The 13883-nt window shown below is 29.1% G+C and overlaps 1 protein-coding gene across 17 annotated transcripts in view; it reads left to right on the top strand.

Annotated features, from left to right (window-relative positions):
- Positions 1-3433: 3433 nt before the first annotated feature.
- Positions 3434-13883, top strand: part of LOC147816113 (maestro heat-like repeat-containing protein family member 1) — a 50152-nt gene continuing 39702 nt past the window's right edge. For 2 of the 17 annotated variants that reach the window (XM_087158204.1, XM_087158206.1), the window contains exons 1-5: positions 3471-3680; positions 4241-4363; positions 7779-7883; positions 10411-10555; positions 13279-13461. In XM_087158204.1, the coding sequence (XP_087014330.1) occupies positions 4250-4363; positions 7779-7883; positions 10411-10555; positions 13279-13461 (547 nt within the window). In that variant the 5' untranslated portion in view covers positions 3471-3680; positions 4241-4249. Of the gene's footprint in view, positions 3681-4240; positions 4364-7778; positions 7884-10410; positions 10556-13278; positions 13462-13883 lie in introns of those variants that run through there. The other 15 variants (XM_087158212.1, XM_087158211.1, XM_087158210.1 and 12 more) reach the window with 11 other exon arrangements.

Raw genomic sequence — 13883 nt, 5'->3', positions numbered from 1 at the left:
ATTGTGCAATTTTTGACCCTAATTGCGATGTCAACATTTTATCGATGGCTTCGATTCTAGAAGTAACTGTTTTTTCCGATAAGCTTACAGCTTCAAAATTATTATTAAAGTCTGGATACAACATCACAAACTTATTGTTGTAGTTCACTTACGTCGCACTAGAGCTGCACAATGGGCTATTGGCGACGGTCTGGGAAACATCCCTGAGGATGATCCGAAGACATGCCATCACAATTTTGATCCTCTGCGGAGGGGATGGCACCCTAGATTCGGTAGCCCGACGACCAGCACGCGAAGTCGAGCACTTTACGATAGAACAGTTTAACGAGGACCAATACCGCAGACCCTTGGTCCCTACGTAGACTGATCCAAGTAGTCACAAACCAGCGCACTGACCGCAGACAGTGATGCTTGACTTCGGTGATCTGCTGGGAACCGTGTCTTAACGATCAGACCACTGCGGGACATCACAAACTATGAGCATACACTGTTTAACAAACTGCCCACCCCATCACCGAGAGATTTATTATTTTTAGCAATATTGTATGCTACAATGTAACTTGCATGCACTGCTTCTAGGACACTATCTTTTTAAAAAATTTTGTCGGTCTGAAAATTCTTTAAGAAAACTTTTTGCATTTTCTCTTCTTTCACATTCAGACATTACTTTGTAGTTGGCATTCTGGTGCTTGGATGCAAAATGTCGTTTAATGTTGTATTCTTTAAAAACTGCTACAGCTTCATTGCAGATAAGACATACTGGTTTATCTTTTATAACTGCAAAAAAAATGTTTCCAAATCCATTCATCATTGAACGCGTGGCACCCTGAATCAACTTTGCTTTTTGTAGTAGTCATTTTGGGTTTAAAAAGTTTTACAAATAACTATAAAAAACACTAGCCATTTTATATATTTAATAATTTCACCATTATTTACAGTGACGTTATATGTGCAATGTTACCATACGCCAGTGTTTCCCAAACTTATCTTTTTTGTGTACCCTTTCTAAATTTTTCTTAGCGCTGTGTACCACTAATTAAAAAATTAATGTATTTTTTACTATAGAAAAATTGCACAAAAGTTAAAAATCACAACTGGCTGTATGCACCACTAATTATTAAGTGTTAACTCTGCAAAAAATAGCCAATAGAAAAGTACGTAATCGTAAATTTTCATGGCTAGCTTTGTTATTAAATAAAATTTTTTGAAATTTTCGTTTGTTGTAAGATATTTCGCATAAGAACGCGTACCCCCGCTAAACTGTTCCCTTACCCCTGGGGGTACGCGTACCACACTTTGGGAAACACTGCCATACGCAATAAATAATGTTAGAATTCACGCTGGTGGAAAAATCCGCTCGTTGGAGCTTAAAATGCGGAGTCTGCCACACGTGAAGTACAATTCACCTATATTAGATTCCATATGTCTGCTCCTTGAGAAATATAGACGCTCGTTGGGGCCAATCTATGGCTATTCTATCAAAAGCTTCTGCTTTCAACCTTTTACTAATTGAAACTATTTCTATCAATTTATGTTTTGTAGAACAAAAATAGAAAAAGTGAAAAGGTCATCAGTACTTTGTCAAAAAAAGAAAGAACAAAAATCGCTTTAAACAAAGTAGACAAGAAAATGGATATATAATGTAGATTGTTTATATTCTCCACGGATCCCCAAGATTAAAATTCTATCCGCGGACCGGATGAAACCTCCTGGCGGGTCACAGTTGGCCCACGGGCTTACTTTGCCCATCCCTGCTCTTAGCATACTAGGTAGCCGCATTCTGGGTCCCAATAGTTTGGTCAAGAGAGCGGTCTAAAGTTTGGACCCTTCAATATTAATTTTAATTTTTGAGGCATCTCCCCATATCTCAATAAAATTCACACCAAAATGGAAAGTGTTTGCATACATTCATAAAATTCAATTATTCAAAGATAAATCGTCAGTAAATATCAATTATTAGTAATAAACATAATAAATTTTAGAATATATTAACGATTTTTTTTTATTTAAGAAGTCTTGAGGAACTTTTGAATTGTATGGCATACAATTTATTATTATTTTAAAAAAAGTTTTATTATTTTAAAAAAGCTGTTTCAAAGATGAAAAATGCCAACTTTTAATGAAATCGAACAAATAGTTCTTGGAAAATCGAATTTTCAAAAAACGACATTTTCAAAATCAATTATATTTTTATATACAAAACACTTTATTTACGTTAAAATATCGAAAAATATATTTAAAAAAATAATATAAAAAAATTTGAATGTCGACCATCGCAGGGTTTTGTACACAGAGGTTCCGGGACTACATACTTAAATTGCCCACAGAGTTACCAACTGTGCCACGCTTCACAAGCCGGCCCCGCGAATATTTAGATTAAAAACACCACCTCCCGCTTTGTCAACAAAACTTATTTTGGCCCATTGCGGGCCCACTAATTGGTCTTTAAAAATTCCTTTGGTACAATTGTTTGTTATATTAAATTCTAATTTCTGACCGAGTTTGAAATTAATAGGTTAATATTATAGGGAGTTACGGGGTGTGATGTGTGCGTGTCTCCTGATACGACTTTTGTCCCTTTTTCAGCCTTTATTCGCTCTTTAACAGAGAAAAATAATTCTTTTCATGTATAGAACACTTTATTAACTTAAAAATATTGAAAAAGAAGTTAAAAAATAAATATAAAATAAAATAAATGAATAAATGAAAATTACCAATTTTATTCGTTTATTAGCTATTATTCGCCATTTCCCAAAGAAAAAATAGTTATTTTTATATACAGATCACTTGATTCGCGATATAATATCGAAAAGTATATTAAAAAAAATAATATAAAATAAATAAAAAAAAGTTAAAGTCGACCCTCCAACGTCTTGAACCCAGGACCTCCGGGCCTACATATCAGCCTTGCACACAGCGCACAGTGAGCACCACTTTGATTAGTCTGAGTAGGGACCGAAGGTGAGCGGTATCGGTCCTCGTAAAACTGTTCTACTCCTAAGTTCTTTATTTCATGCGCAGGTCGTCAGGTTAGCCATCCCTTCTGCAGAGGATTAAAATTGCGATGGCATGTCGTCGTATCATCCTCGAGGATGTTTCCCTGACTGGGGGCCCCCATCAGGGGGGAGGGGAATTTTTACACTAATTAAAACGAATAGTTTGGGGGGGTTTCAGAAGAGAGAATTTTTTTTTTTTTGAGTGCATAAATAAAAGAAGCATTGTCATATTATGAGCAAGCAAAGTAGCGCTATTTCGAACAAGCTAACATGGAAGGGGGAAGTTAACAAAATTTTTTTTTGGGGGGGGGGAGAGCAGAATGCTCCCAAGAGCTTGGGGGGGATGATGGCCACTGTCCCAGACAGTTGCCAATAGCACATCGTGCAAATCTAGTACGATGTAAATAAAGTACCTACTATAACCTACTATAGCTACTACGTCTCTACAAAGCGTTGAGAGCTTCAAGCTTGTTTTAAATCGCACAGATATATGCAGCAGCACGAAACTTAGCAAAACAAAAAATTTGATCTCTTTCTGATTCAAGATTCTAATTATTATTTAGTCTTTCTGAAATAAATATAGGACATTAACTTTACAAATAAATATAATTCCGAATTAGGATGAGTTCTCCTAGTGAATTGATGAATCAGAGAATGTAACATAAAGTGATAGCATCAATATGGGTATGTTTAATCTAACAGAGTTGTGCTTGCATTTTAATCTTCACATAAACAATCCACAATAGTTTTCAGTATGCTTGCATGATTTTAATTTTTATTTAGTCAGTGGTAAACAAAATAAAGCAAAGAATTATTTTTTCCTCTTTTAAGAAATTGTTAATAAACTAGTTTAGATGCCACTTTTTCATACTCTGATTATAACTTCTCTGAAAATGTCACTTACCTGGTTCTTATACTAAGTTTTTCGATTAATAATGCTAAAATAATTTTGCTTAGTTTTTACCTGAAAGATGTCAATAGGTTGCATACTCAGAGACCCATAAACCATTAGTTGTGTTGTTTCTTATTTCTTAATGAATGCCTATATGTAATGCTCCTGCTCAGAATTACCTGCGATTAATAAATTTATCTGATAAATTTAACTTTATAAATTTATCTATAAGTCTCAAATTATGGAGCTATTAATTGCTACTCTTATAATTGATTATTATGATTTATTGTTATTATAATGAGTTTTGTTATGAATTTATTATTAATATTGTGAAATTTACTTTACCATTTAGGTGAAGAAAATGATTGCTCAGGTTAAAGTGACTTTAGCTCATCATGATCATTTAAGGAAAGAAGGTGGTATTGATATGGTTTGGTTTATTATTCATCAGTGTGCCCTCCCAGACGATCCACCTGTAAGTTAATTTCATTTATAATTTTCTTTCTTATACCATTTATACACATTTGAGTATTGATGATGTTATTAAAAAACTTATAAACTTTTGTTAACTGAACATTTAAGCATGGAAAGCTTAACTTAATAATTTATAACTTGCATATGAACACAGAAAGCTTGATTTTTTATCTCTTTTCTTTTGTACAATTGCGATGGTTATTTGGGGAATGAAAAGTTGCTCAAGAAAGCAACTTTTATTATCTTTATCTGCAGTTTTGTACAATATTTGTGAAAATCTATGGTAAGTTTTTGCTGACACTGAAAGTGCCATATTAACAATTTCGTTTGTGTTTTTTCTCACATTGGTTTTAGAAACTTTGTCTAATTCCCTAATAACTAAATTTGCTTTTCCTTAAATTACTGGTATGAAAAATTAGTTGAAAAAAAATTATTATTTAAAAAATATCAGTTATTTAAAAAAAATCTCTTGTGAATTAACTTCAAATAACTGCTATTGAAATTTATTCACAATAATATTCAAATTTTTGAATATATTTCTTAGATTTAAAAATTTTTCCATCTCTGATTGCGTTATTTTTCATTATTTTCACAATTAATGATTCATCAAGTTAATTTTGTACTTGATATATTTCAAATATTTCGTTTAAACCCACTGTTTCTTGAGTTTATTGAGGCAAGATATTTTGCTTTGTCTTTCAATATGTATAAAAATTTGATTGATATAAAATACAGTGTGTAAAACAAAAAAGAGAATGCCTGAATAATTTTTGATTTTATGATAGGCCATACATATGTATAATCTTAATGATTCCTTTATTTTCATCTATATTTTTTTGTTATAACTATGAGTATGAACAACACAAACACTTGCATGCATTGATTGCAGTTGCAAATTTTTTTGGTACTGGAATCAATGCATGCTATTTTTTTATCTAGGGTTCTAGGCACGAAAATTTATGTGGACCCCTCATTTGAAAATCATTTCCAGTATCCATTTTAAAATGAATAAAAAGTTTTTAACTCAGATTAATTTACAATGTTTAAAAATATTTTTTAAGTTTATCTAAGTATTGCAGTACAGTGACAGTCACTAATAAATTCAATGAATTATATATTTATCTTCTTTTTGAAATCATGTATGTAAGAGCAGATACATAATAATATCAAAACATGCTAAAATCATCCTCTTATCAAATTTTTAAAAGTCAAATTGTTGTTGAGTATACACTTAAAATAATTAAAATCTCTTCAATTTTATATTGCAAAAGCATATAAATAAAAAAGTCCATCCTGCCACCAACAAACAAAAAGAACTAAATGTAGATTGAACTAAAATAGAAAAAGAAAATATTGAAAGTTTTAAAAACTTTTATGAACTTTTCAACTTTATTGATTTTTTGATATTAAATCTCACAAATTAAATATCCTAACATTTTAAAATCCTTTTGTAAATTATAAAAAATTGTAGCTCATGTTTAATTAAAATGTCAAGTGTAGATTCAGTAAAAATGCATTACAAATGTACTAATCAATTGAATTTTTACTGTATTTGTTAAATTTAACTTTGAAATTTATTTTTTAAATGTAAACATTCCGGAAGCTTTTAAAGTCAATTATTTTCAGTATAGACGTTATTTTAATAGGCAGTGGGCTCTGTACTTTTTACCAAATGCTTTTGCCAGCTCAGTTACCATGAAATAAATCACTATTATCCAGGGTTGGCAAGATTTTGCCGCAGGTGGAAAAAACCATGGTAAATACCGGTAAAAACCGTCCTGGCAAAAACAGGTTTTTGCCAAGCAATTTGGCAAAAAGTGGCAAAAACCTATATTTTCCAAGATGAGAGGACAAAAACATTTTTTTGGTACAAAATTATTCCTAAAATTGAAATATATTGTATAAATATAAATAATTACAAAAAAATTAACAAAATTATTATTAATTAATTAAATCATAATGTAATAATATATGATTTTAGTAGTTTAAAACATTATTGATTGGAAAATTTGCGATCATTCTCTTTTTTCCAGTGAAATGAACTTATTTTAAATTAATATAACTATAATTTAAAGCATAAAATATCTATCAAGCTTATTGTACAAATAATAATTTTTTATAATATAATAATAATATTATACAAATAATAATATTTATTTATTTGTAAAAAAACATTTATTTAAGGATTCTAAAATGAAAAGAGGTCAAAAACTTTAATGTTTTAATAATTATTGTCTTTATATTAATTATTAATATGTTAAAAATAATTCTTTCATGTAATGTATCAAAATTATTATTCCTTATGATTGATTTAAATTTGTTTCAAGTATTTTGTAATAATATTTAATCAGCAATTTAGATAATTTGGTTTTTGCCGGTTTTTACCAGTTTTTGCCGGTTTTTACCAGGTTTTTGCCACTGTCCTGGCAAAAAACCCTTTTTGCCGGCAAAAACTCCAACCCTGCTATTATCTATTTCTGAGATTGTTAATTAATTATTTGTCTTATAACAGTCTCATATAATTAAAGTAAGATTTAAAATTATTTCAGTATGAAAAGTAAGTTTTTTTCTCTCAGGAGTTCTACTGCCATTGTTAGCATTAGGACAATACCCTATTTTCCCAAGTACATGGTGTGTAGTATTTTTAAAAAGTGATGAAAGGTGCTTATTTTTTATTTTCGCTTTTTAAAAACCCTTAAAGGTGATTTTTTCATTGGGTGTTTTTAAAAATGGCTTAATTTTCCCAATGTTAAAAATATTTTTTTTTTTCTTTACCATGTCGATTTTCACCCCATATTATGCAAAACTGTGTTGTACTCAATGTTCTATTCAACCTTTTAACATTGAATTAAACTGCAATCTGTTTCGGCGTACCGTCGTTCCGTAACCTATGATAGCACCAATCAAGTTACATATTTGATGAAATACTTGCGAGTCCACATGTGCGTCTACTGTGCTGGGTGCGATGAGATTTTTACACTCTCATATGCTACTCTGCTGCATTTTGCAAGATATTCTCAATTTCAGCTTTAATTTGCCACCCTCTGAAATCGAATCGAAAAATCTCTCGATCTCTTTATGGGGACTAATATAATCTAGAAAAGGGTTTTTTTGTCAGAAACTTGTTATTTTATCATGATCATCTTTGAAAATTATTTTGCATTTTGTTAGTGTATATGGTGTTTAAAAATATTTTTTGAGTGCTTAAAAAGTACTTTAAAGGTGCTTATTTTTTGTTGAGAGAATCAGTTACGAGGCCTGCAACAGTCTCATGCAATTAATGTTGAATTTAAAATTATTTCAGTATGAAAATTACATTTTTCTCTTATAGGAGTTCTCTTGCCCTTGTTAACTTAGACTACGCCCTATTTGCCCATATAGTTTATTCTAAATTTCTTGTGTGTTTATTTCTGTAGGGTAGAAGGCCTGGTGATCCTAGTTATGTGAGTAATGAAGCTCTCTGGGGAATGTGTGAAAACGTCATGCATTTGTTGACTACAACAGTAGAGAACATAGAAAATGTGAGTCATTCTAATATTTTGGATTATTAGAATTTAATATTTTAATCAATGAAAAGTTTATGCTACATGTTTAATATAAGAATATGATTGTTTCTGAAATTGCACACTTTTTCATTTTAATAAAAAGAAACACTTTATTTGGAACAACGTAATTCAGCAAGCTAAGGCCCACAATGGGTTGTTGTGTCATAAAAGTAATCAAAGGAACTGTATTTTCTTTATAGTTTAAATATTTAAACTTTATGTACATTTAATTTAATTATAAATGCATTTAATATATAATAATTAAATGAGCAGTTTTTCTGTGTGTATGTCTCTTATAACTCCTGAATCTACCATTTGAAATTTAGACAGCAACTGCAAGGGTCTTTTTTAACCCTCAAGCCTATATAATTAAAAATTTATAGTAATTGAAATAAAAAAATAACTTATGTACTGAAAGGGGAAAAAATTAATGGGGAAATTGTACTGATTTACTTAAGAAAAGTGAAAAAATTGTCATACTGTGATTGATGCCAATTATGCTTAATTAGTTTTTAATTCTAAAATAATTTAGAAAAAATAAGCTTGTAGTGTATCTACCACTACAGAAATACACATCCAATTCACTAGTTTATAAGACATGTTAACTCGATTTTATGTTGGGGTACCCTTTCATAGATGAAGGTTGACATTATCAGTAAATATATCCCCATAAAGCTATCTACTGGAAAGCAAAATTAATGGTGAAATTGTCGTAATTTGTTTAGGAGAAGCATAAAAAATTACCATTTTATATTCAATGTCAATTATACTTAATTAAATTTGGTAAAAGGCACTACTTGTATTATGATACTTGGTGTAGTTAAAATAGGTAGAAAATATACTAATGTAGGTGCAATGCATTATATTAGTTACCTATTAAAACTGCATCAATACTGTGCAGTTTTTTAATCGATACCGTGGAAAGATTTTTTTACTTTCCTTCGAAAGTGCTAAGTTCTAAAAACATATATTTGGATGTGGTCAATTTAGACTCACGAGTTGGCATCAAGCAACTGCTTCGTTCCAAATTATGCTGCTTACAGTTAACCCTTATTTTGATAAGATGAACTACAAAAAAATTTGTTATTCTGAATCCAATAGCATAAAGCCATAGGAAAGGGCAACAAATAATAATAAATAAATATTGAAATTTTTTTAACTTTGTTTATTGTGTTGGTATATGTCATTTAGTTTTTTACATGTTTTAAGTGTTATTTAGTACTGATTTATTGATTATTTACTTTTTTTTCACCCCATACAAAGAATGGGAATTTCTGCTAGTTTATAATGACTTGGATGTTTAATAGTTGCATTATATACTTTATTTAGGACTAGCTGAACGCCTAGGGTAAAAATAGAGTCAATAATTAATAAATAGGTACTAATCAACACGAGACAAGCATTCAAAAAGCTGAATGGCATATATCCACACATTTAAAAAAAGTTAAGCTCTTATTATTATTTGTTGCCCTTTCTGATTACTTTACATTATTAGATTAAATGAATTATGTTTTCAGAAGTACAACTCATTAAAACAAAATAAAAGTAACTCAGTATCATTCGACTCCAAATGTGATGCTATTGATCTTTAACTACACATGTTACTCAACACTTACTACAATCAAGCAATCCCCCAATTCAATAAATATGTAACTTAATTTTTTATTTTAACTACCATTTATTTTTAATTATTTATTTCATAGAAACGCGTGTCAAAAGCATAACTATGAAAATAATAAACGCTTGGTTTCAAAAAGCTTTAAAAATATTAATTTAGAAACTTTCTCCCCAATATGTTAATTACATTTATTTTTTTGTGCTTACTGGACGTAAAGAATCAAACATAAATACTTATTAAGGGATGTGTAATAAACTTCAAGTGAAACTCACCATGTATGAAACAGTTCTGTAAGCTACAATCATCATTTAATAATTTGAGGGGGGGGGGAAAGAATTCTCTGCAATTTAGTTTGCAACAATGCCTAATGCAAATCCTATGAAAAAAATTTATTTTTCACATGCCTATTCCAAATTAGTAAATTAAATTTTTGAACGATTTTTCAGATTAGATGCTAAAATCTTTCCTTGCACCTACTGTTTAAATTTAGGAATCCTAGTACAAGTTCATCTGGGGATATGACACATGGACTTTAATTTTTGTCACACAAACTTTATTTTTTACATAAACACTGTGCTTTTTATTATTACGAATGGAGGGGTTCTGCTCATGCACTGTAACAGATCAATTATACTGAAAATTACAAAACTGATGAGACAAATAAATTAAGCTGCATCCTGTGGGACACATAATAACTCCTGTAGGACACATTCCGCAGGACACAAACCCCAGCATGGAAAAAATTGGCCCCAGAAGGTTTATATAGATAAAATTCCAACCAAACTTAAAATATACATATAAAAACATATAACATTATTTGGAATGCATACAAACATATAACATTATTACAGCATTAGATGAAAACAATTTTTTTTCTTCTTTTAGATTCTCTGGCCCACAATATTAGATTGTTTAATACAAGAAAATCTGACATCTGCCGTGAGTCCAATTTGTAAAAGTCTTACTGCTTTAGCTTCAAAGAAAAGAGAAGAATTGGGAACTGATTTCACAATAAACTTTAACACTCTGAGTATATATATATATTTTTGCTATTTAGTTAAAAAAAAATTCTGCCTGAAAACAAATAATAATATTCTGTAAATTTTATTTTTCAAGTCCTGAATCCATTCCTTGTGAGTCTTATATAAAGTTATACATGTTTTCTGAAAATAAAATAAAATTATATAGTAATGATAATTTGCTTTTTTGCTTTTCTTTCAATTATAAAAGAAAATTGTCATTTAAAGGAAATGGAAATCAGGTTTATTAATTTTGTAAGGAATTCATTTATGAAAATAGTGATTAATCCTATCAATGATTAAGTCTAATTTCTTTTTCTATCAATAGTTATGAACCCATAAGTTGGGTTCAAAATTACAAGGCTACAGAGTTGAACATTGGTAGTCGTAAACCCTAAATTGGGTCAGCTGTTCAACAACAAACATAAAAAATAAAATTAAAACAAAAAAAAGAAATACCTTTTATATTTACTGGGTTATAATTTATTCTGATTGTTAGAGATTGTCATTATCTTATACAGTTTTACTAGTAGCTATACATTATTTTTAAAATTTCTACTTTTCAAAAACATTGTGGTAAGAATGTTATTAAAAAATCAGCATATTTGCATTGTTTTATTTTCATTTAATTTTTTAGTTTATGATTTTATATTTTTCATCATCCTAACTGCAATGTACATAAAAAAAATCATTTGAAAAACAAATGAATCAAAGGATGAATATGGAATATGCATGTAGTTTGTTCAAATATTCTTCTTGTAACTCTAATAATTTGTTCTAATTTTTCATTGGTTAAGAAATTTTGAGGGTAAGCGCTGCAGTATAACCTCTTCATAGAAATTATGGAAAGTTAATACAAAATAAAATATTAATGCTTGCTTGCTTTATATATTTTAGTAATTAAATATACTATTACAAAAATAGTACACATTGTTTATGAAAATTTTAAAGTCTATTCTTTCAATGGTTTTTATTAATTCTTTGCTACATTCCTTCTGTGTCTATTATTTATCCTTTTTGGTCTAATCCTTCATATTTATCTTAAACAAAAATTAAAGTTGTTTCTTGTATATCAATCATTTCAACAATAAAATGATTGCTAATTGCTTACATTGAGTAGTATATACAATATACTTTCGATATCTCAAAAACCTTGTTATGTCGAGTTTATCTCAAAAGAGAAAATGAATTTTTTCAGAAAAATCACAATGTAAGTTTGTTGTAAATCAATTCCTTTCTATTTAATGCATAATTATTTTTGTCTTACTTTTAAAAATAAAATTGTTATTATTGTATTTAGATTTAAAGTCAACTATTGTTACATACACAATTGTTAGTAGTTATTCTTTTGTTTCATCACTCTACTTTTTAGAGTAATATTTTAGAATAGATTTTTCTACTTTTTACAGCATATTTAGTTCTGAACTTGCTATCTCGAAAACTCATTATCTCGAAACTTTTTTAGCGTCCATTCAATTTTGGGATATCAAGAATATAATGTATAAGTTCAAAATCTAGAGAAAACATGGAAAAAATTACAGAACAATGAAAAAAGGGGAGGAAAGAAAAATAATTATAAAAATAAAAAACAAACCTTTTTATTATTATTTTTCTTCCCCCCCCCCTTTTTCATTGTTCTGTAATTTTATCCATGTTTGCTCTACATTTTGAACTTACTTTATAAGTTCTATTTACTTGCAGCTTATGCACAATAAATAAAACTTATTGTTTTTCTTAATTTTCTTCATGTTTTTCTTTTTGTATTTATTTTTTATGCTATATATACTCAGTAAAACCTCGCTACAACAATACTTTTGAAACCAAATAAAAAAATTGTTGTAGAGGGATATATTGGTGTTATATCGAGGCCCTACATACTTTGAGGACACAATAAGATTTTTTTTTAATTTTAATGTTATATATGTGTATTAATTACAAATTTATATATTAATTTGCAGATAGGTTAATTATGGTTAAATATTAAAAACAATTCAGATAAAATAAGATCGGAAACATAGTTGAAAACTGTTTTTATTGAAAATAATCCGATATTTATGTTTGTTTATTCATTTTTCTGACTGTTAAGTCAACCGACAAAGTATGCATTTTGTTCAAAGCACAAAAATGATTTTCGTTTGCGAATGGGGCTCCCCCCACCTTCTACAGAAAAAAAAAATTCTCTTTCAGGTGTTAATGTGATGCTTGGGGTCATTTATGACTCATGATCAGCTTTTAACATGATGGAAATGAAATCAGATAGGAATGTTAGATCTGTGACTTCTTAATAGATAAGGAAGGTGATTCCAAGAGTGGAATTTTTTTGGGGTGGTCAGCAATTAGTCTTCTCTTGTCAGAAAAGATGGAAAAAACGGCAAAAGATGATAAAATGAGATTTTTTACAATAATTGAAAACCAATAATAAATGGAGAAAATAAGGTTGAAATTTAGAAAAAAAATCGTTTTACAGAGGTTTATTGCTTCAAAGAATATCGTAATATTGAGAGGCATTACATTAATTTATATACAAATTCATTGGGACCACGAAATATTATCGTGATGAAGGGATTTTTGTATTGGATATCGTAATAGTGAGAGTTCACTGTGTGTGTGTATATATATATATATATATATATATATATATATATATAGCATTTAATAGTATAATTTACATTTGAATTGTAAATTTTTTGTTGTATTGCCTTTAAGATAAGAAATAGCCAATGTGTCATTTTAGGTGATATAACATCTTCTCAGATTCTTCTTGCTAGACTTCCTGTTTTGATTGGCTACCCATCTGAAGATCAAGAAAGAGGAATGCAGATACTCAAGTTCATGAAAGTAGTAGTTCCTGCAATTAATAAAAAATTAATGCCTTTGTGGGACTCAAAAATTCCTCTTCTGATTCAGTTATTAGAAGGTAAAAATTATCCCTTTTTATGACACATTATTTCTAGAACAAAATTTTAGAAATTTTTCGTTTTATTTAATGCATGTCCCCAACTATAAATGTATTTGTTGTTTGTTTCATCTTTTTCTTATTTATACTTTAGGCTGAGTTTGAGTATCATTTGGTTTTGTGACCTTGAATATAGAGATGTAACGATCATTCACTATTCAATATTTAACCATTTTGCCAAACATTCCGTTGGGCAAATGTTTGACCAATTATTCGACAATGTATTTTTTGGAAAAGTATTTTTCGAGAAATTCTATTAGAATTTCTGGAAATACTGGTTATTATACTGGAAATACTGGTTATATTATACTGGTTATTATATAAAATTCCCTAAGGCAAATATTTGTTAACCCTTTCAAAGGCCGTGATAAGTATACTTAACA

Source organism: Parasteatoda tepidariorum, chromosome 2 (genome assembly GCF_982258835.1).
Source record: "Parasteatoda tepidariorum strain Cologne lab strain chromosome 2, Ptep-v5.0, whole genome shotgun sequence".
NCBI classification, from domain to species: Eukaryota; Metazoa; Arthropoda; class Arachnida; order Araneae; family Theridiidae; genus Parasteatoda; species Parasteatoda tepidariorum.
Note: the sequence above shows the minus strand (reverse complement) of the source record. Positions and strands in the feature narration are given on the sequence as shown.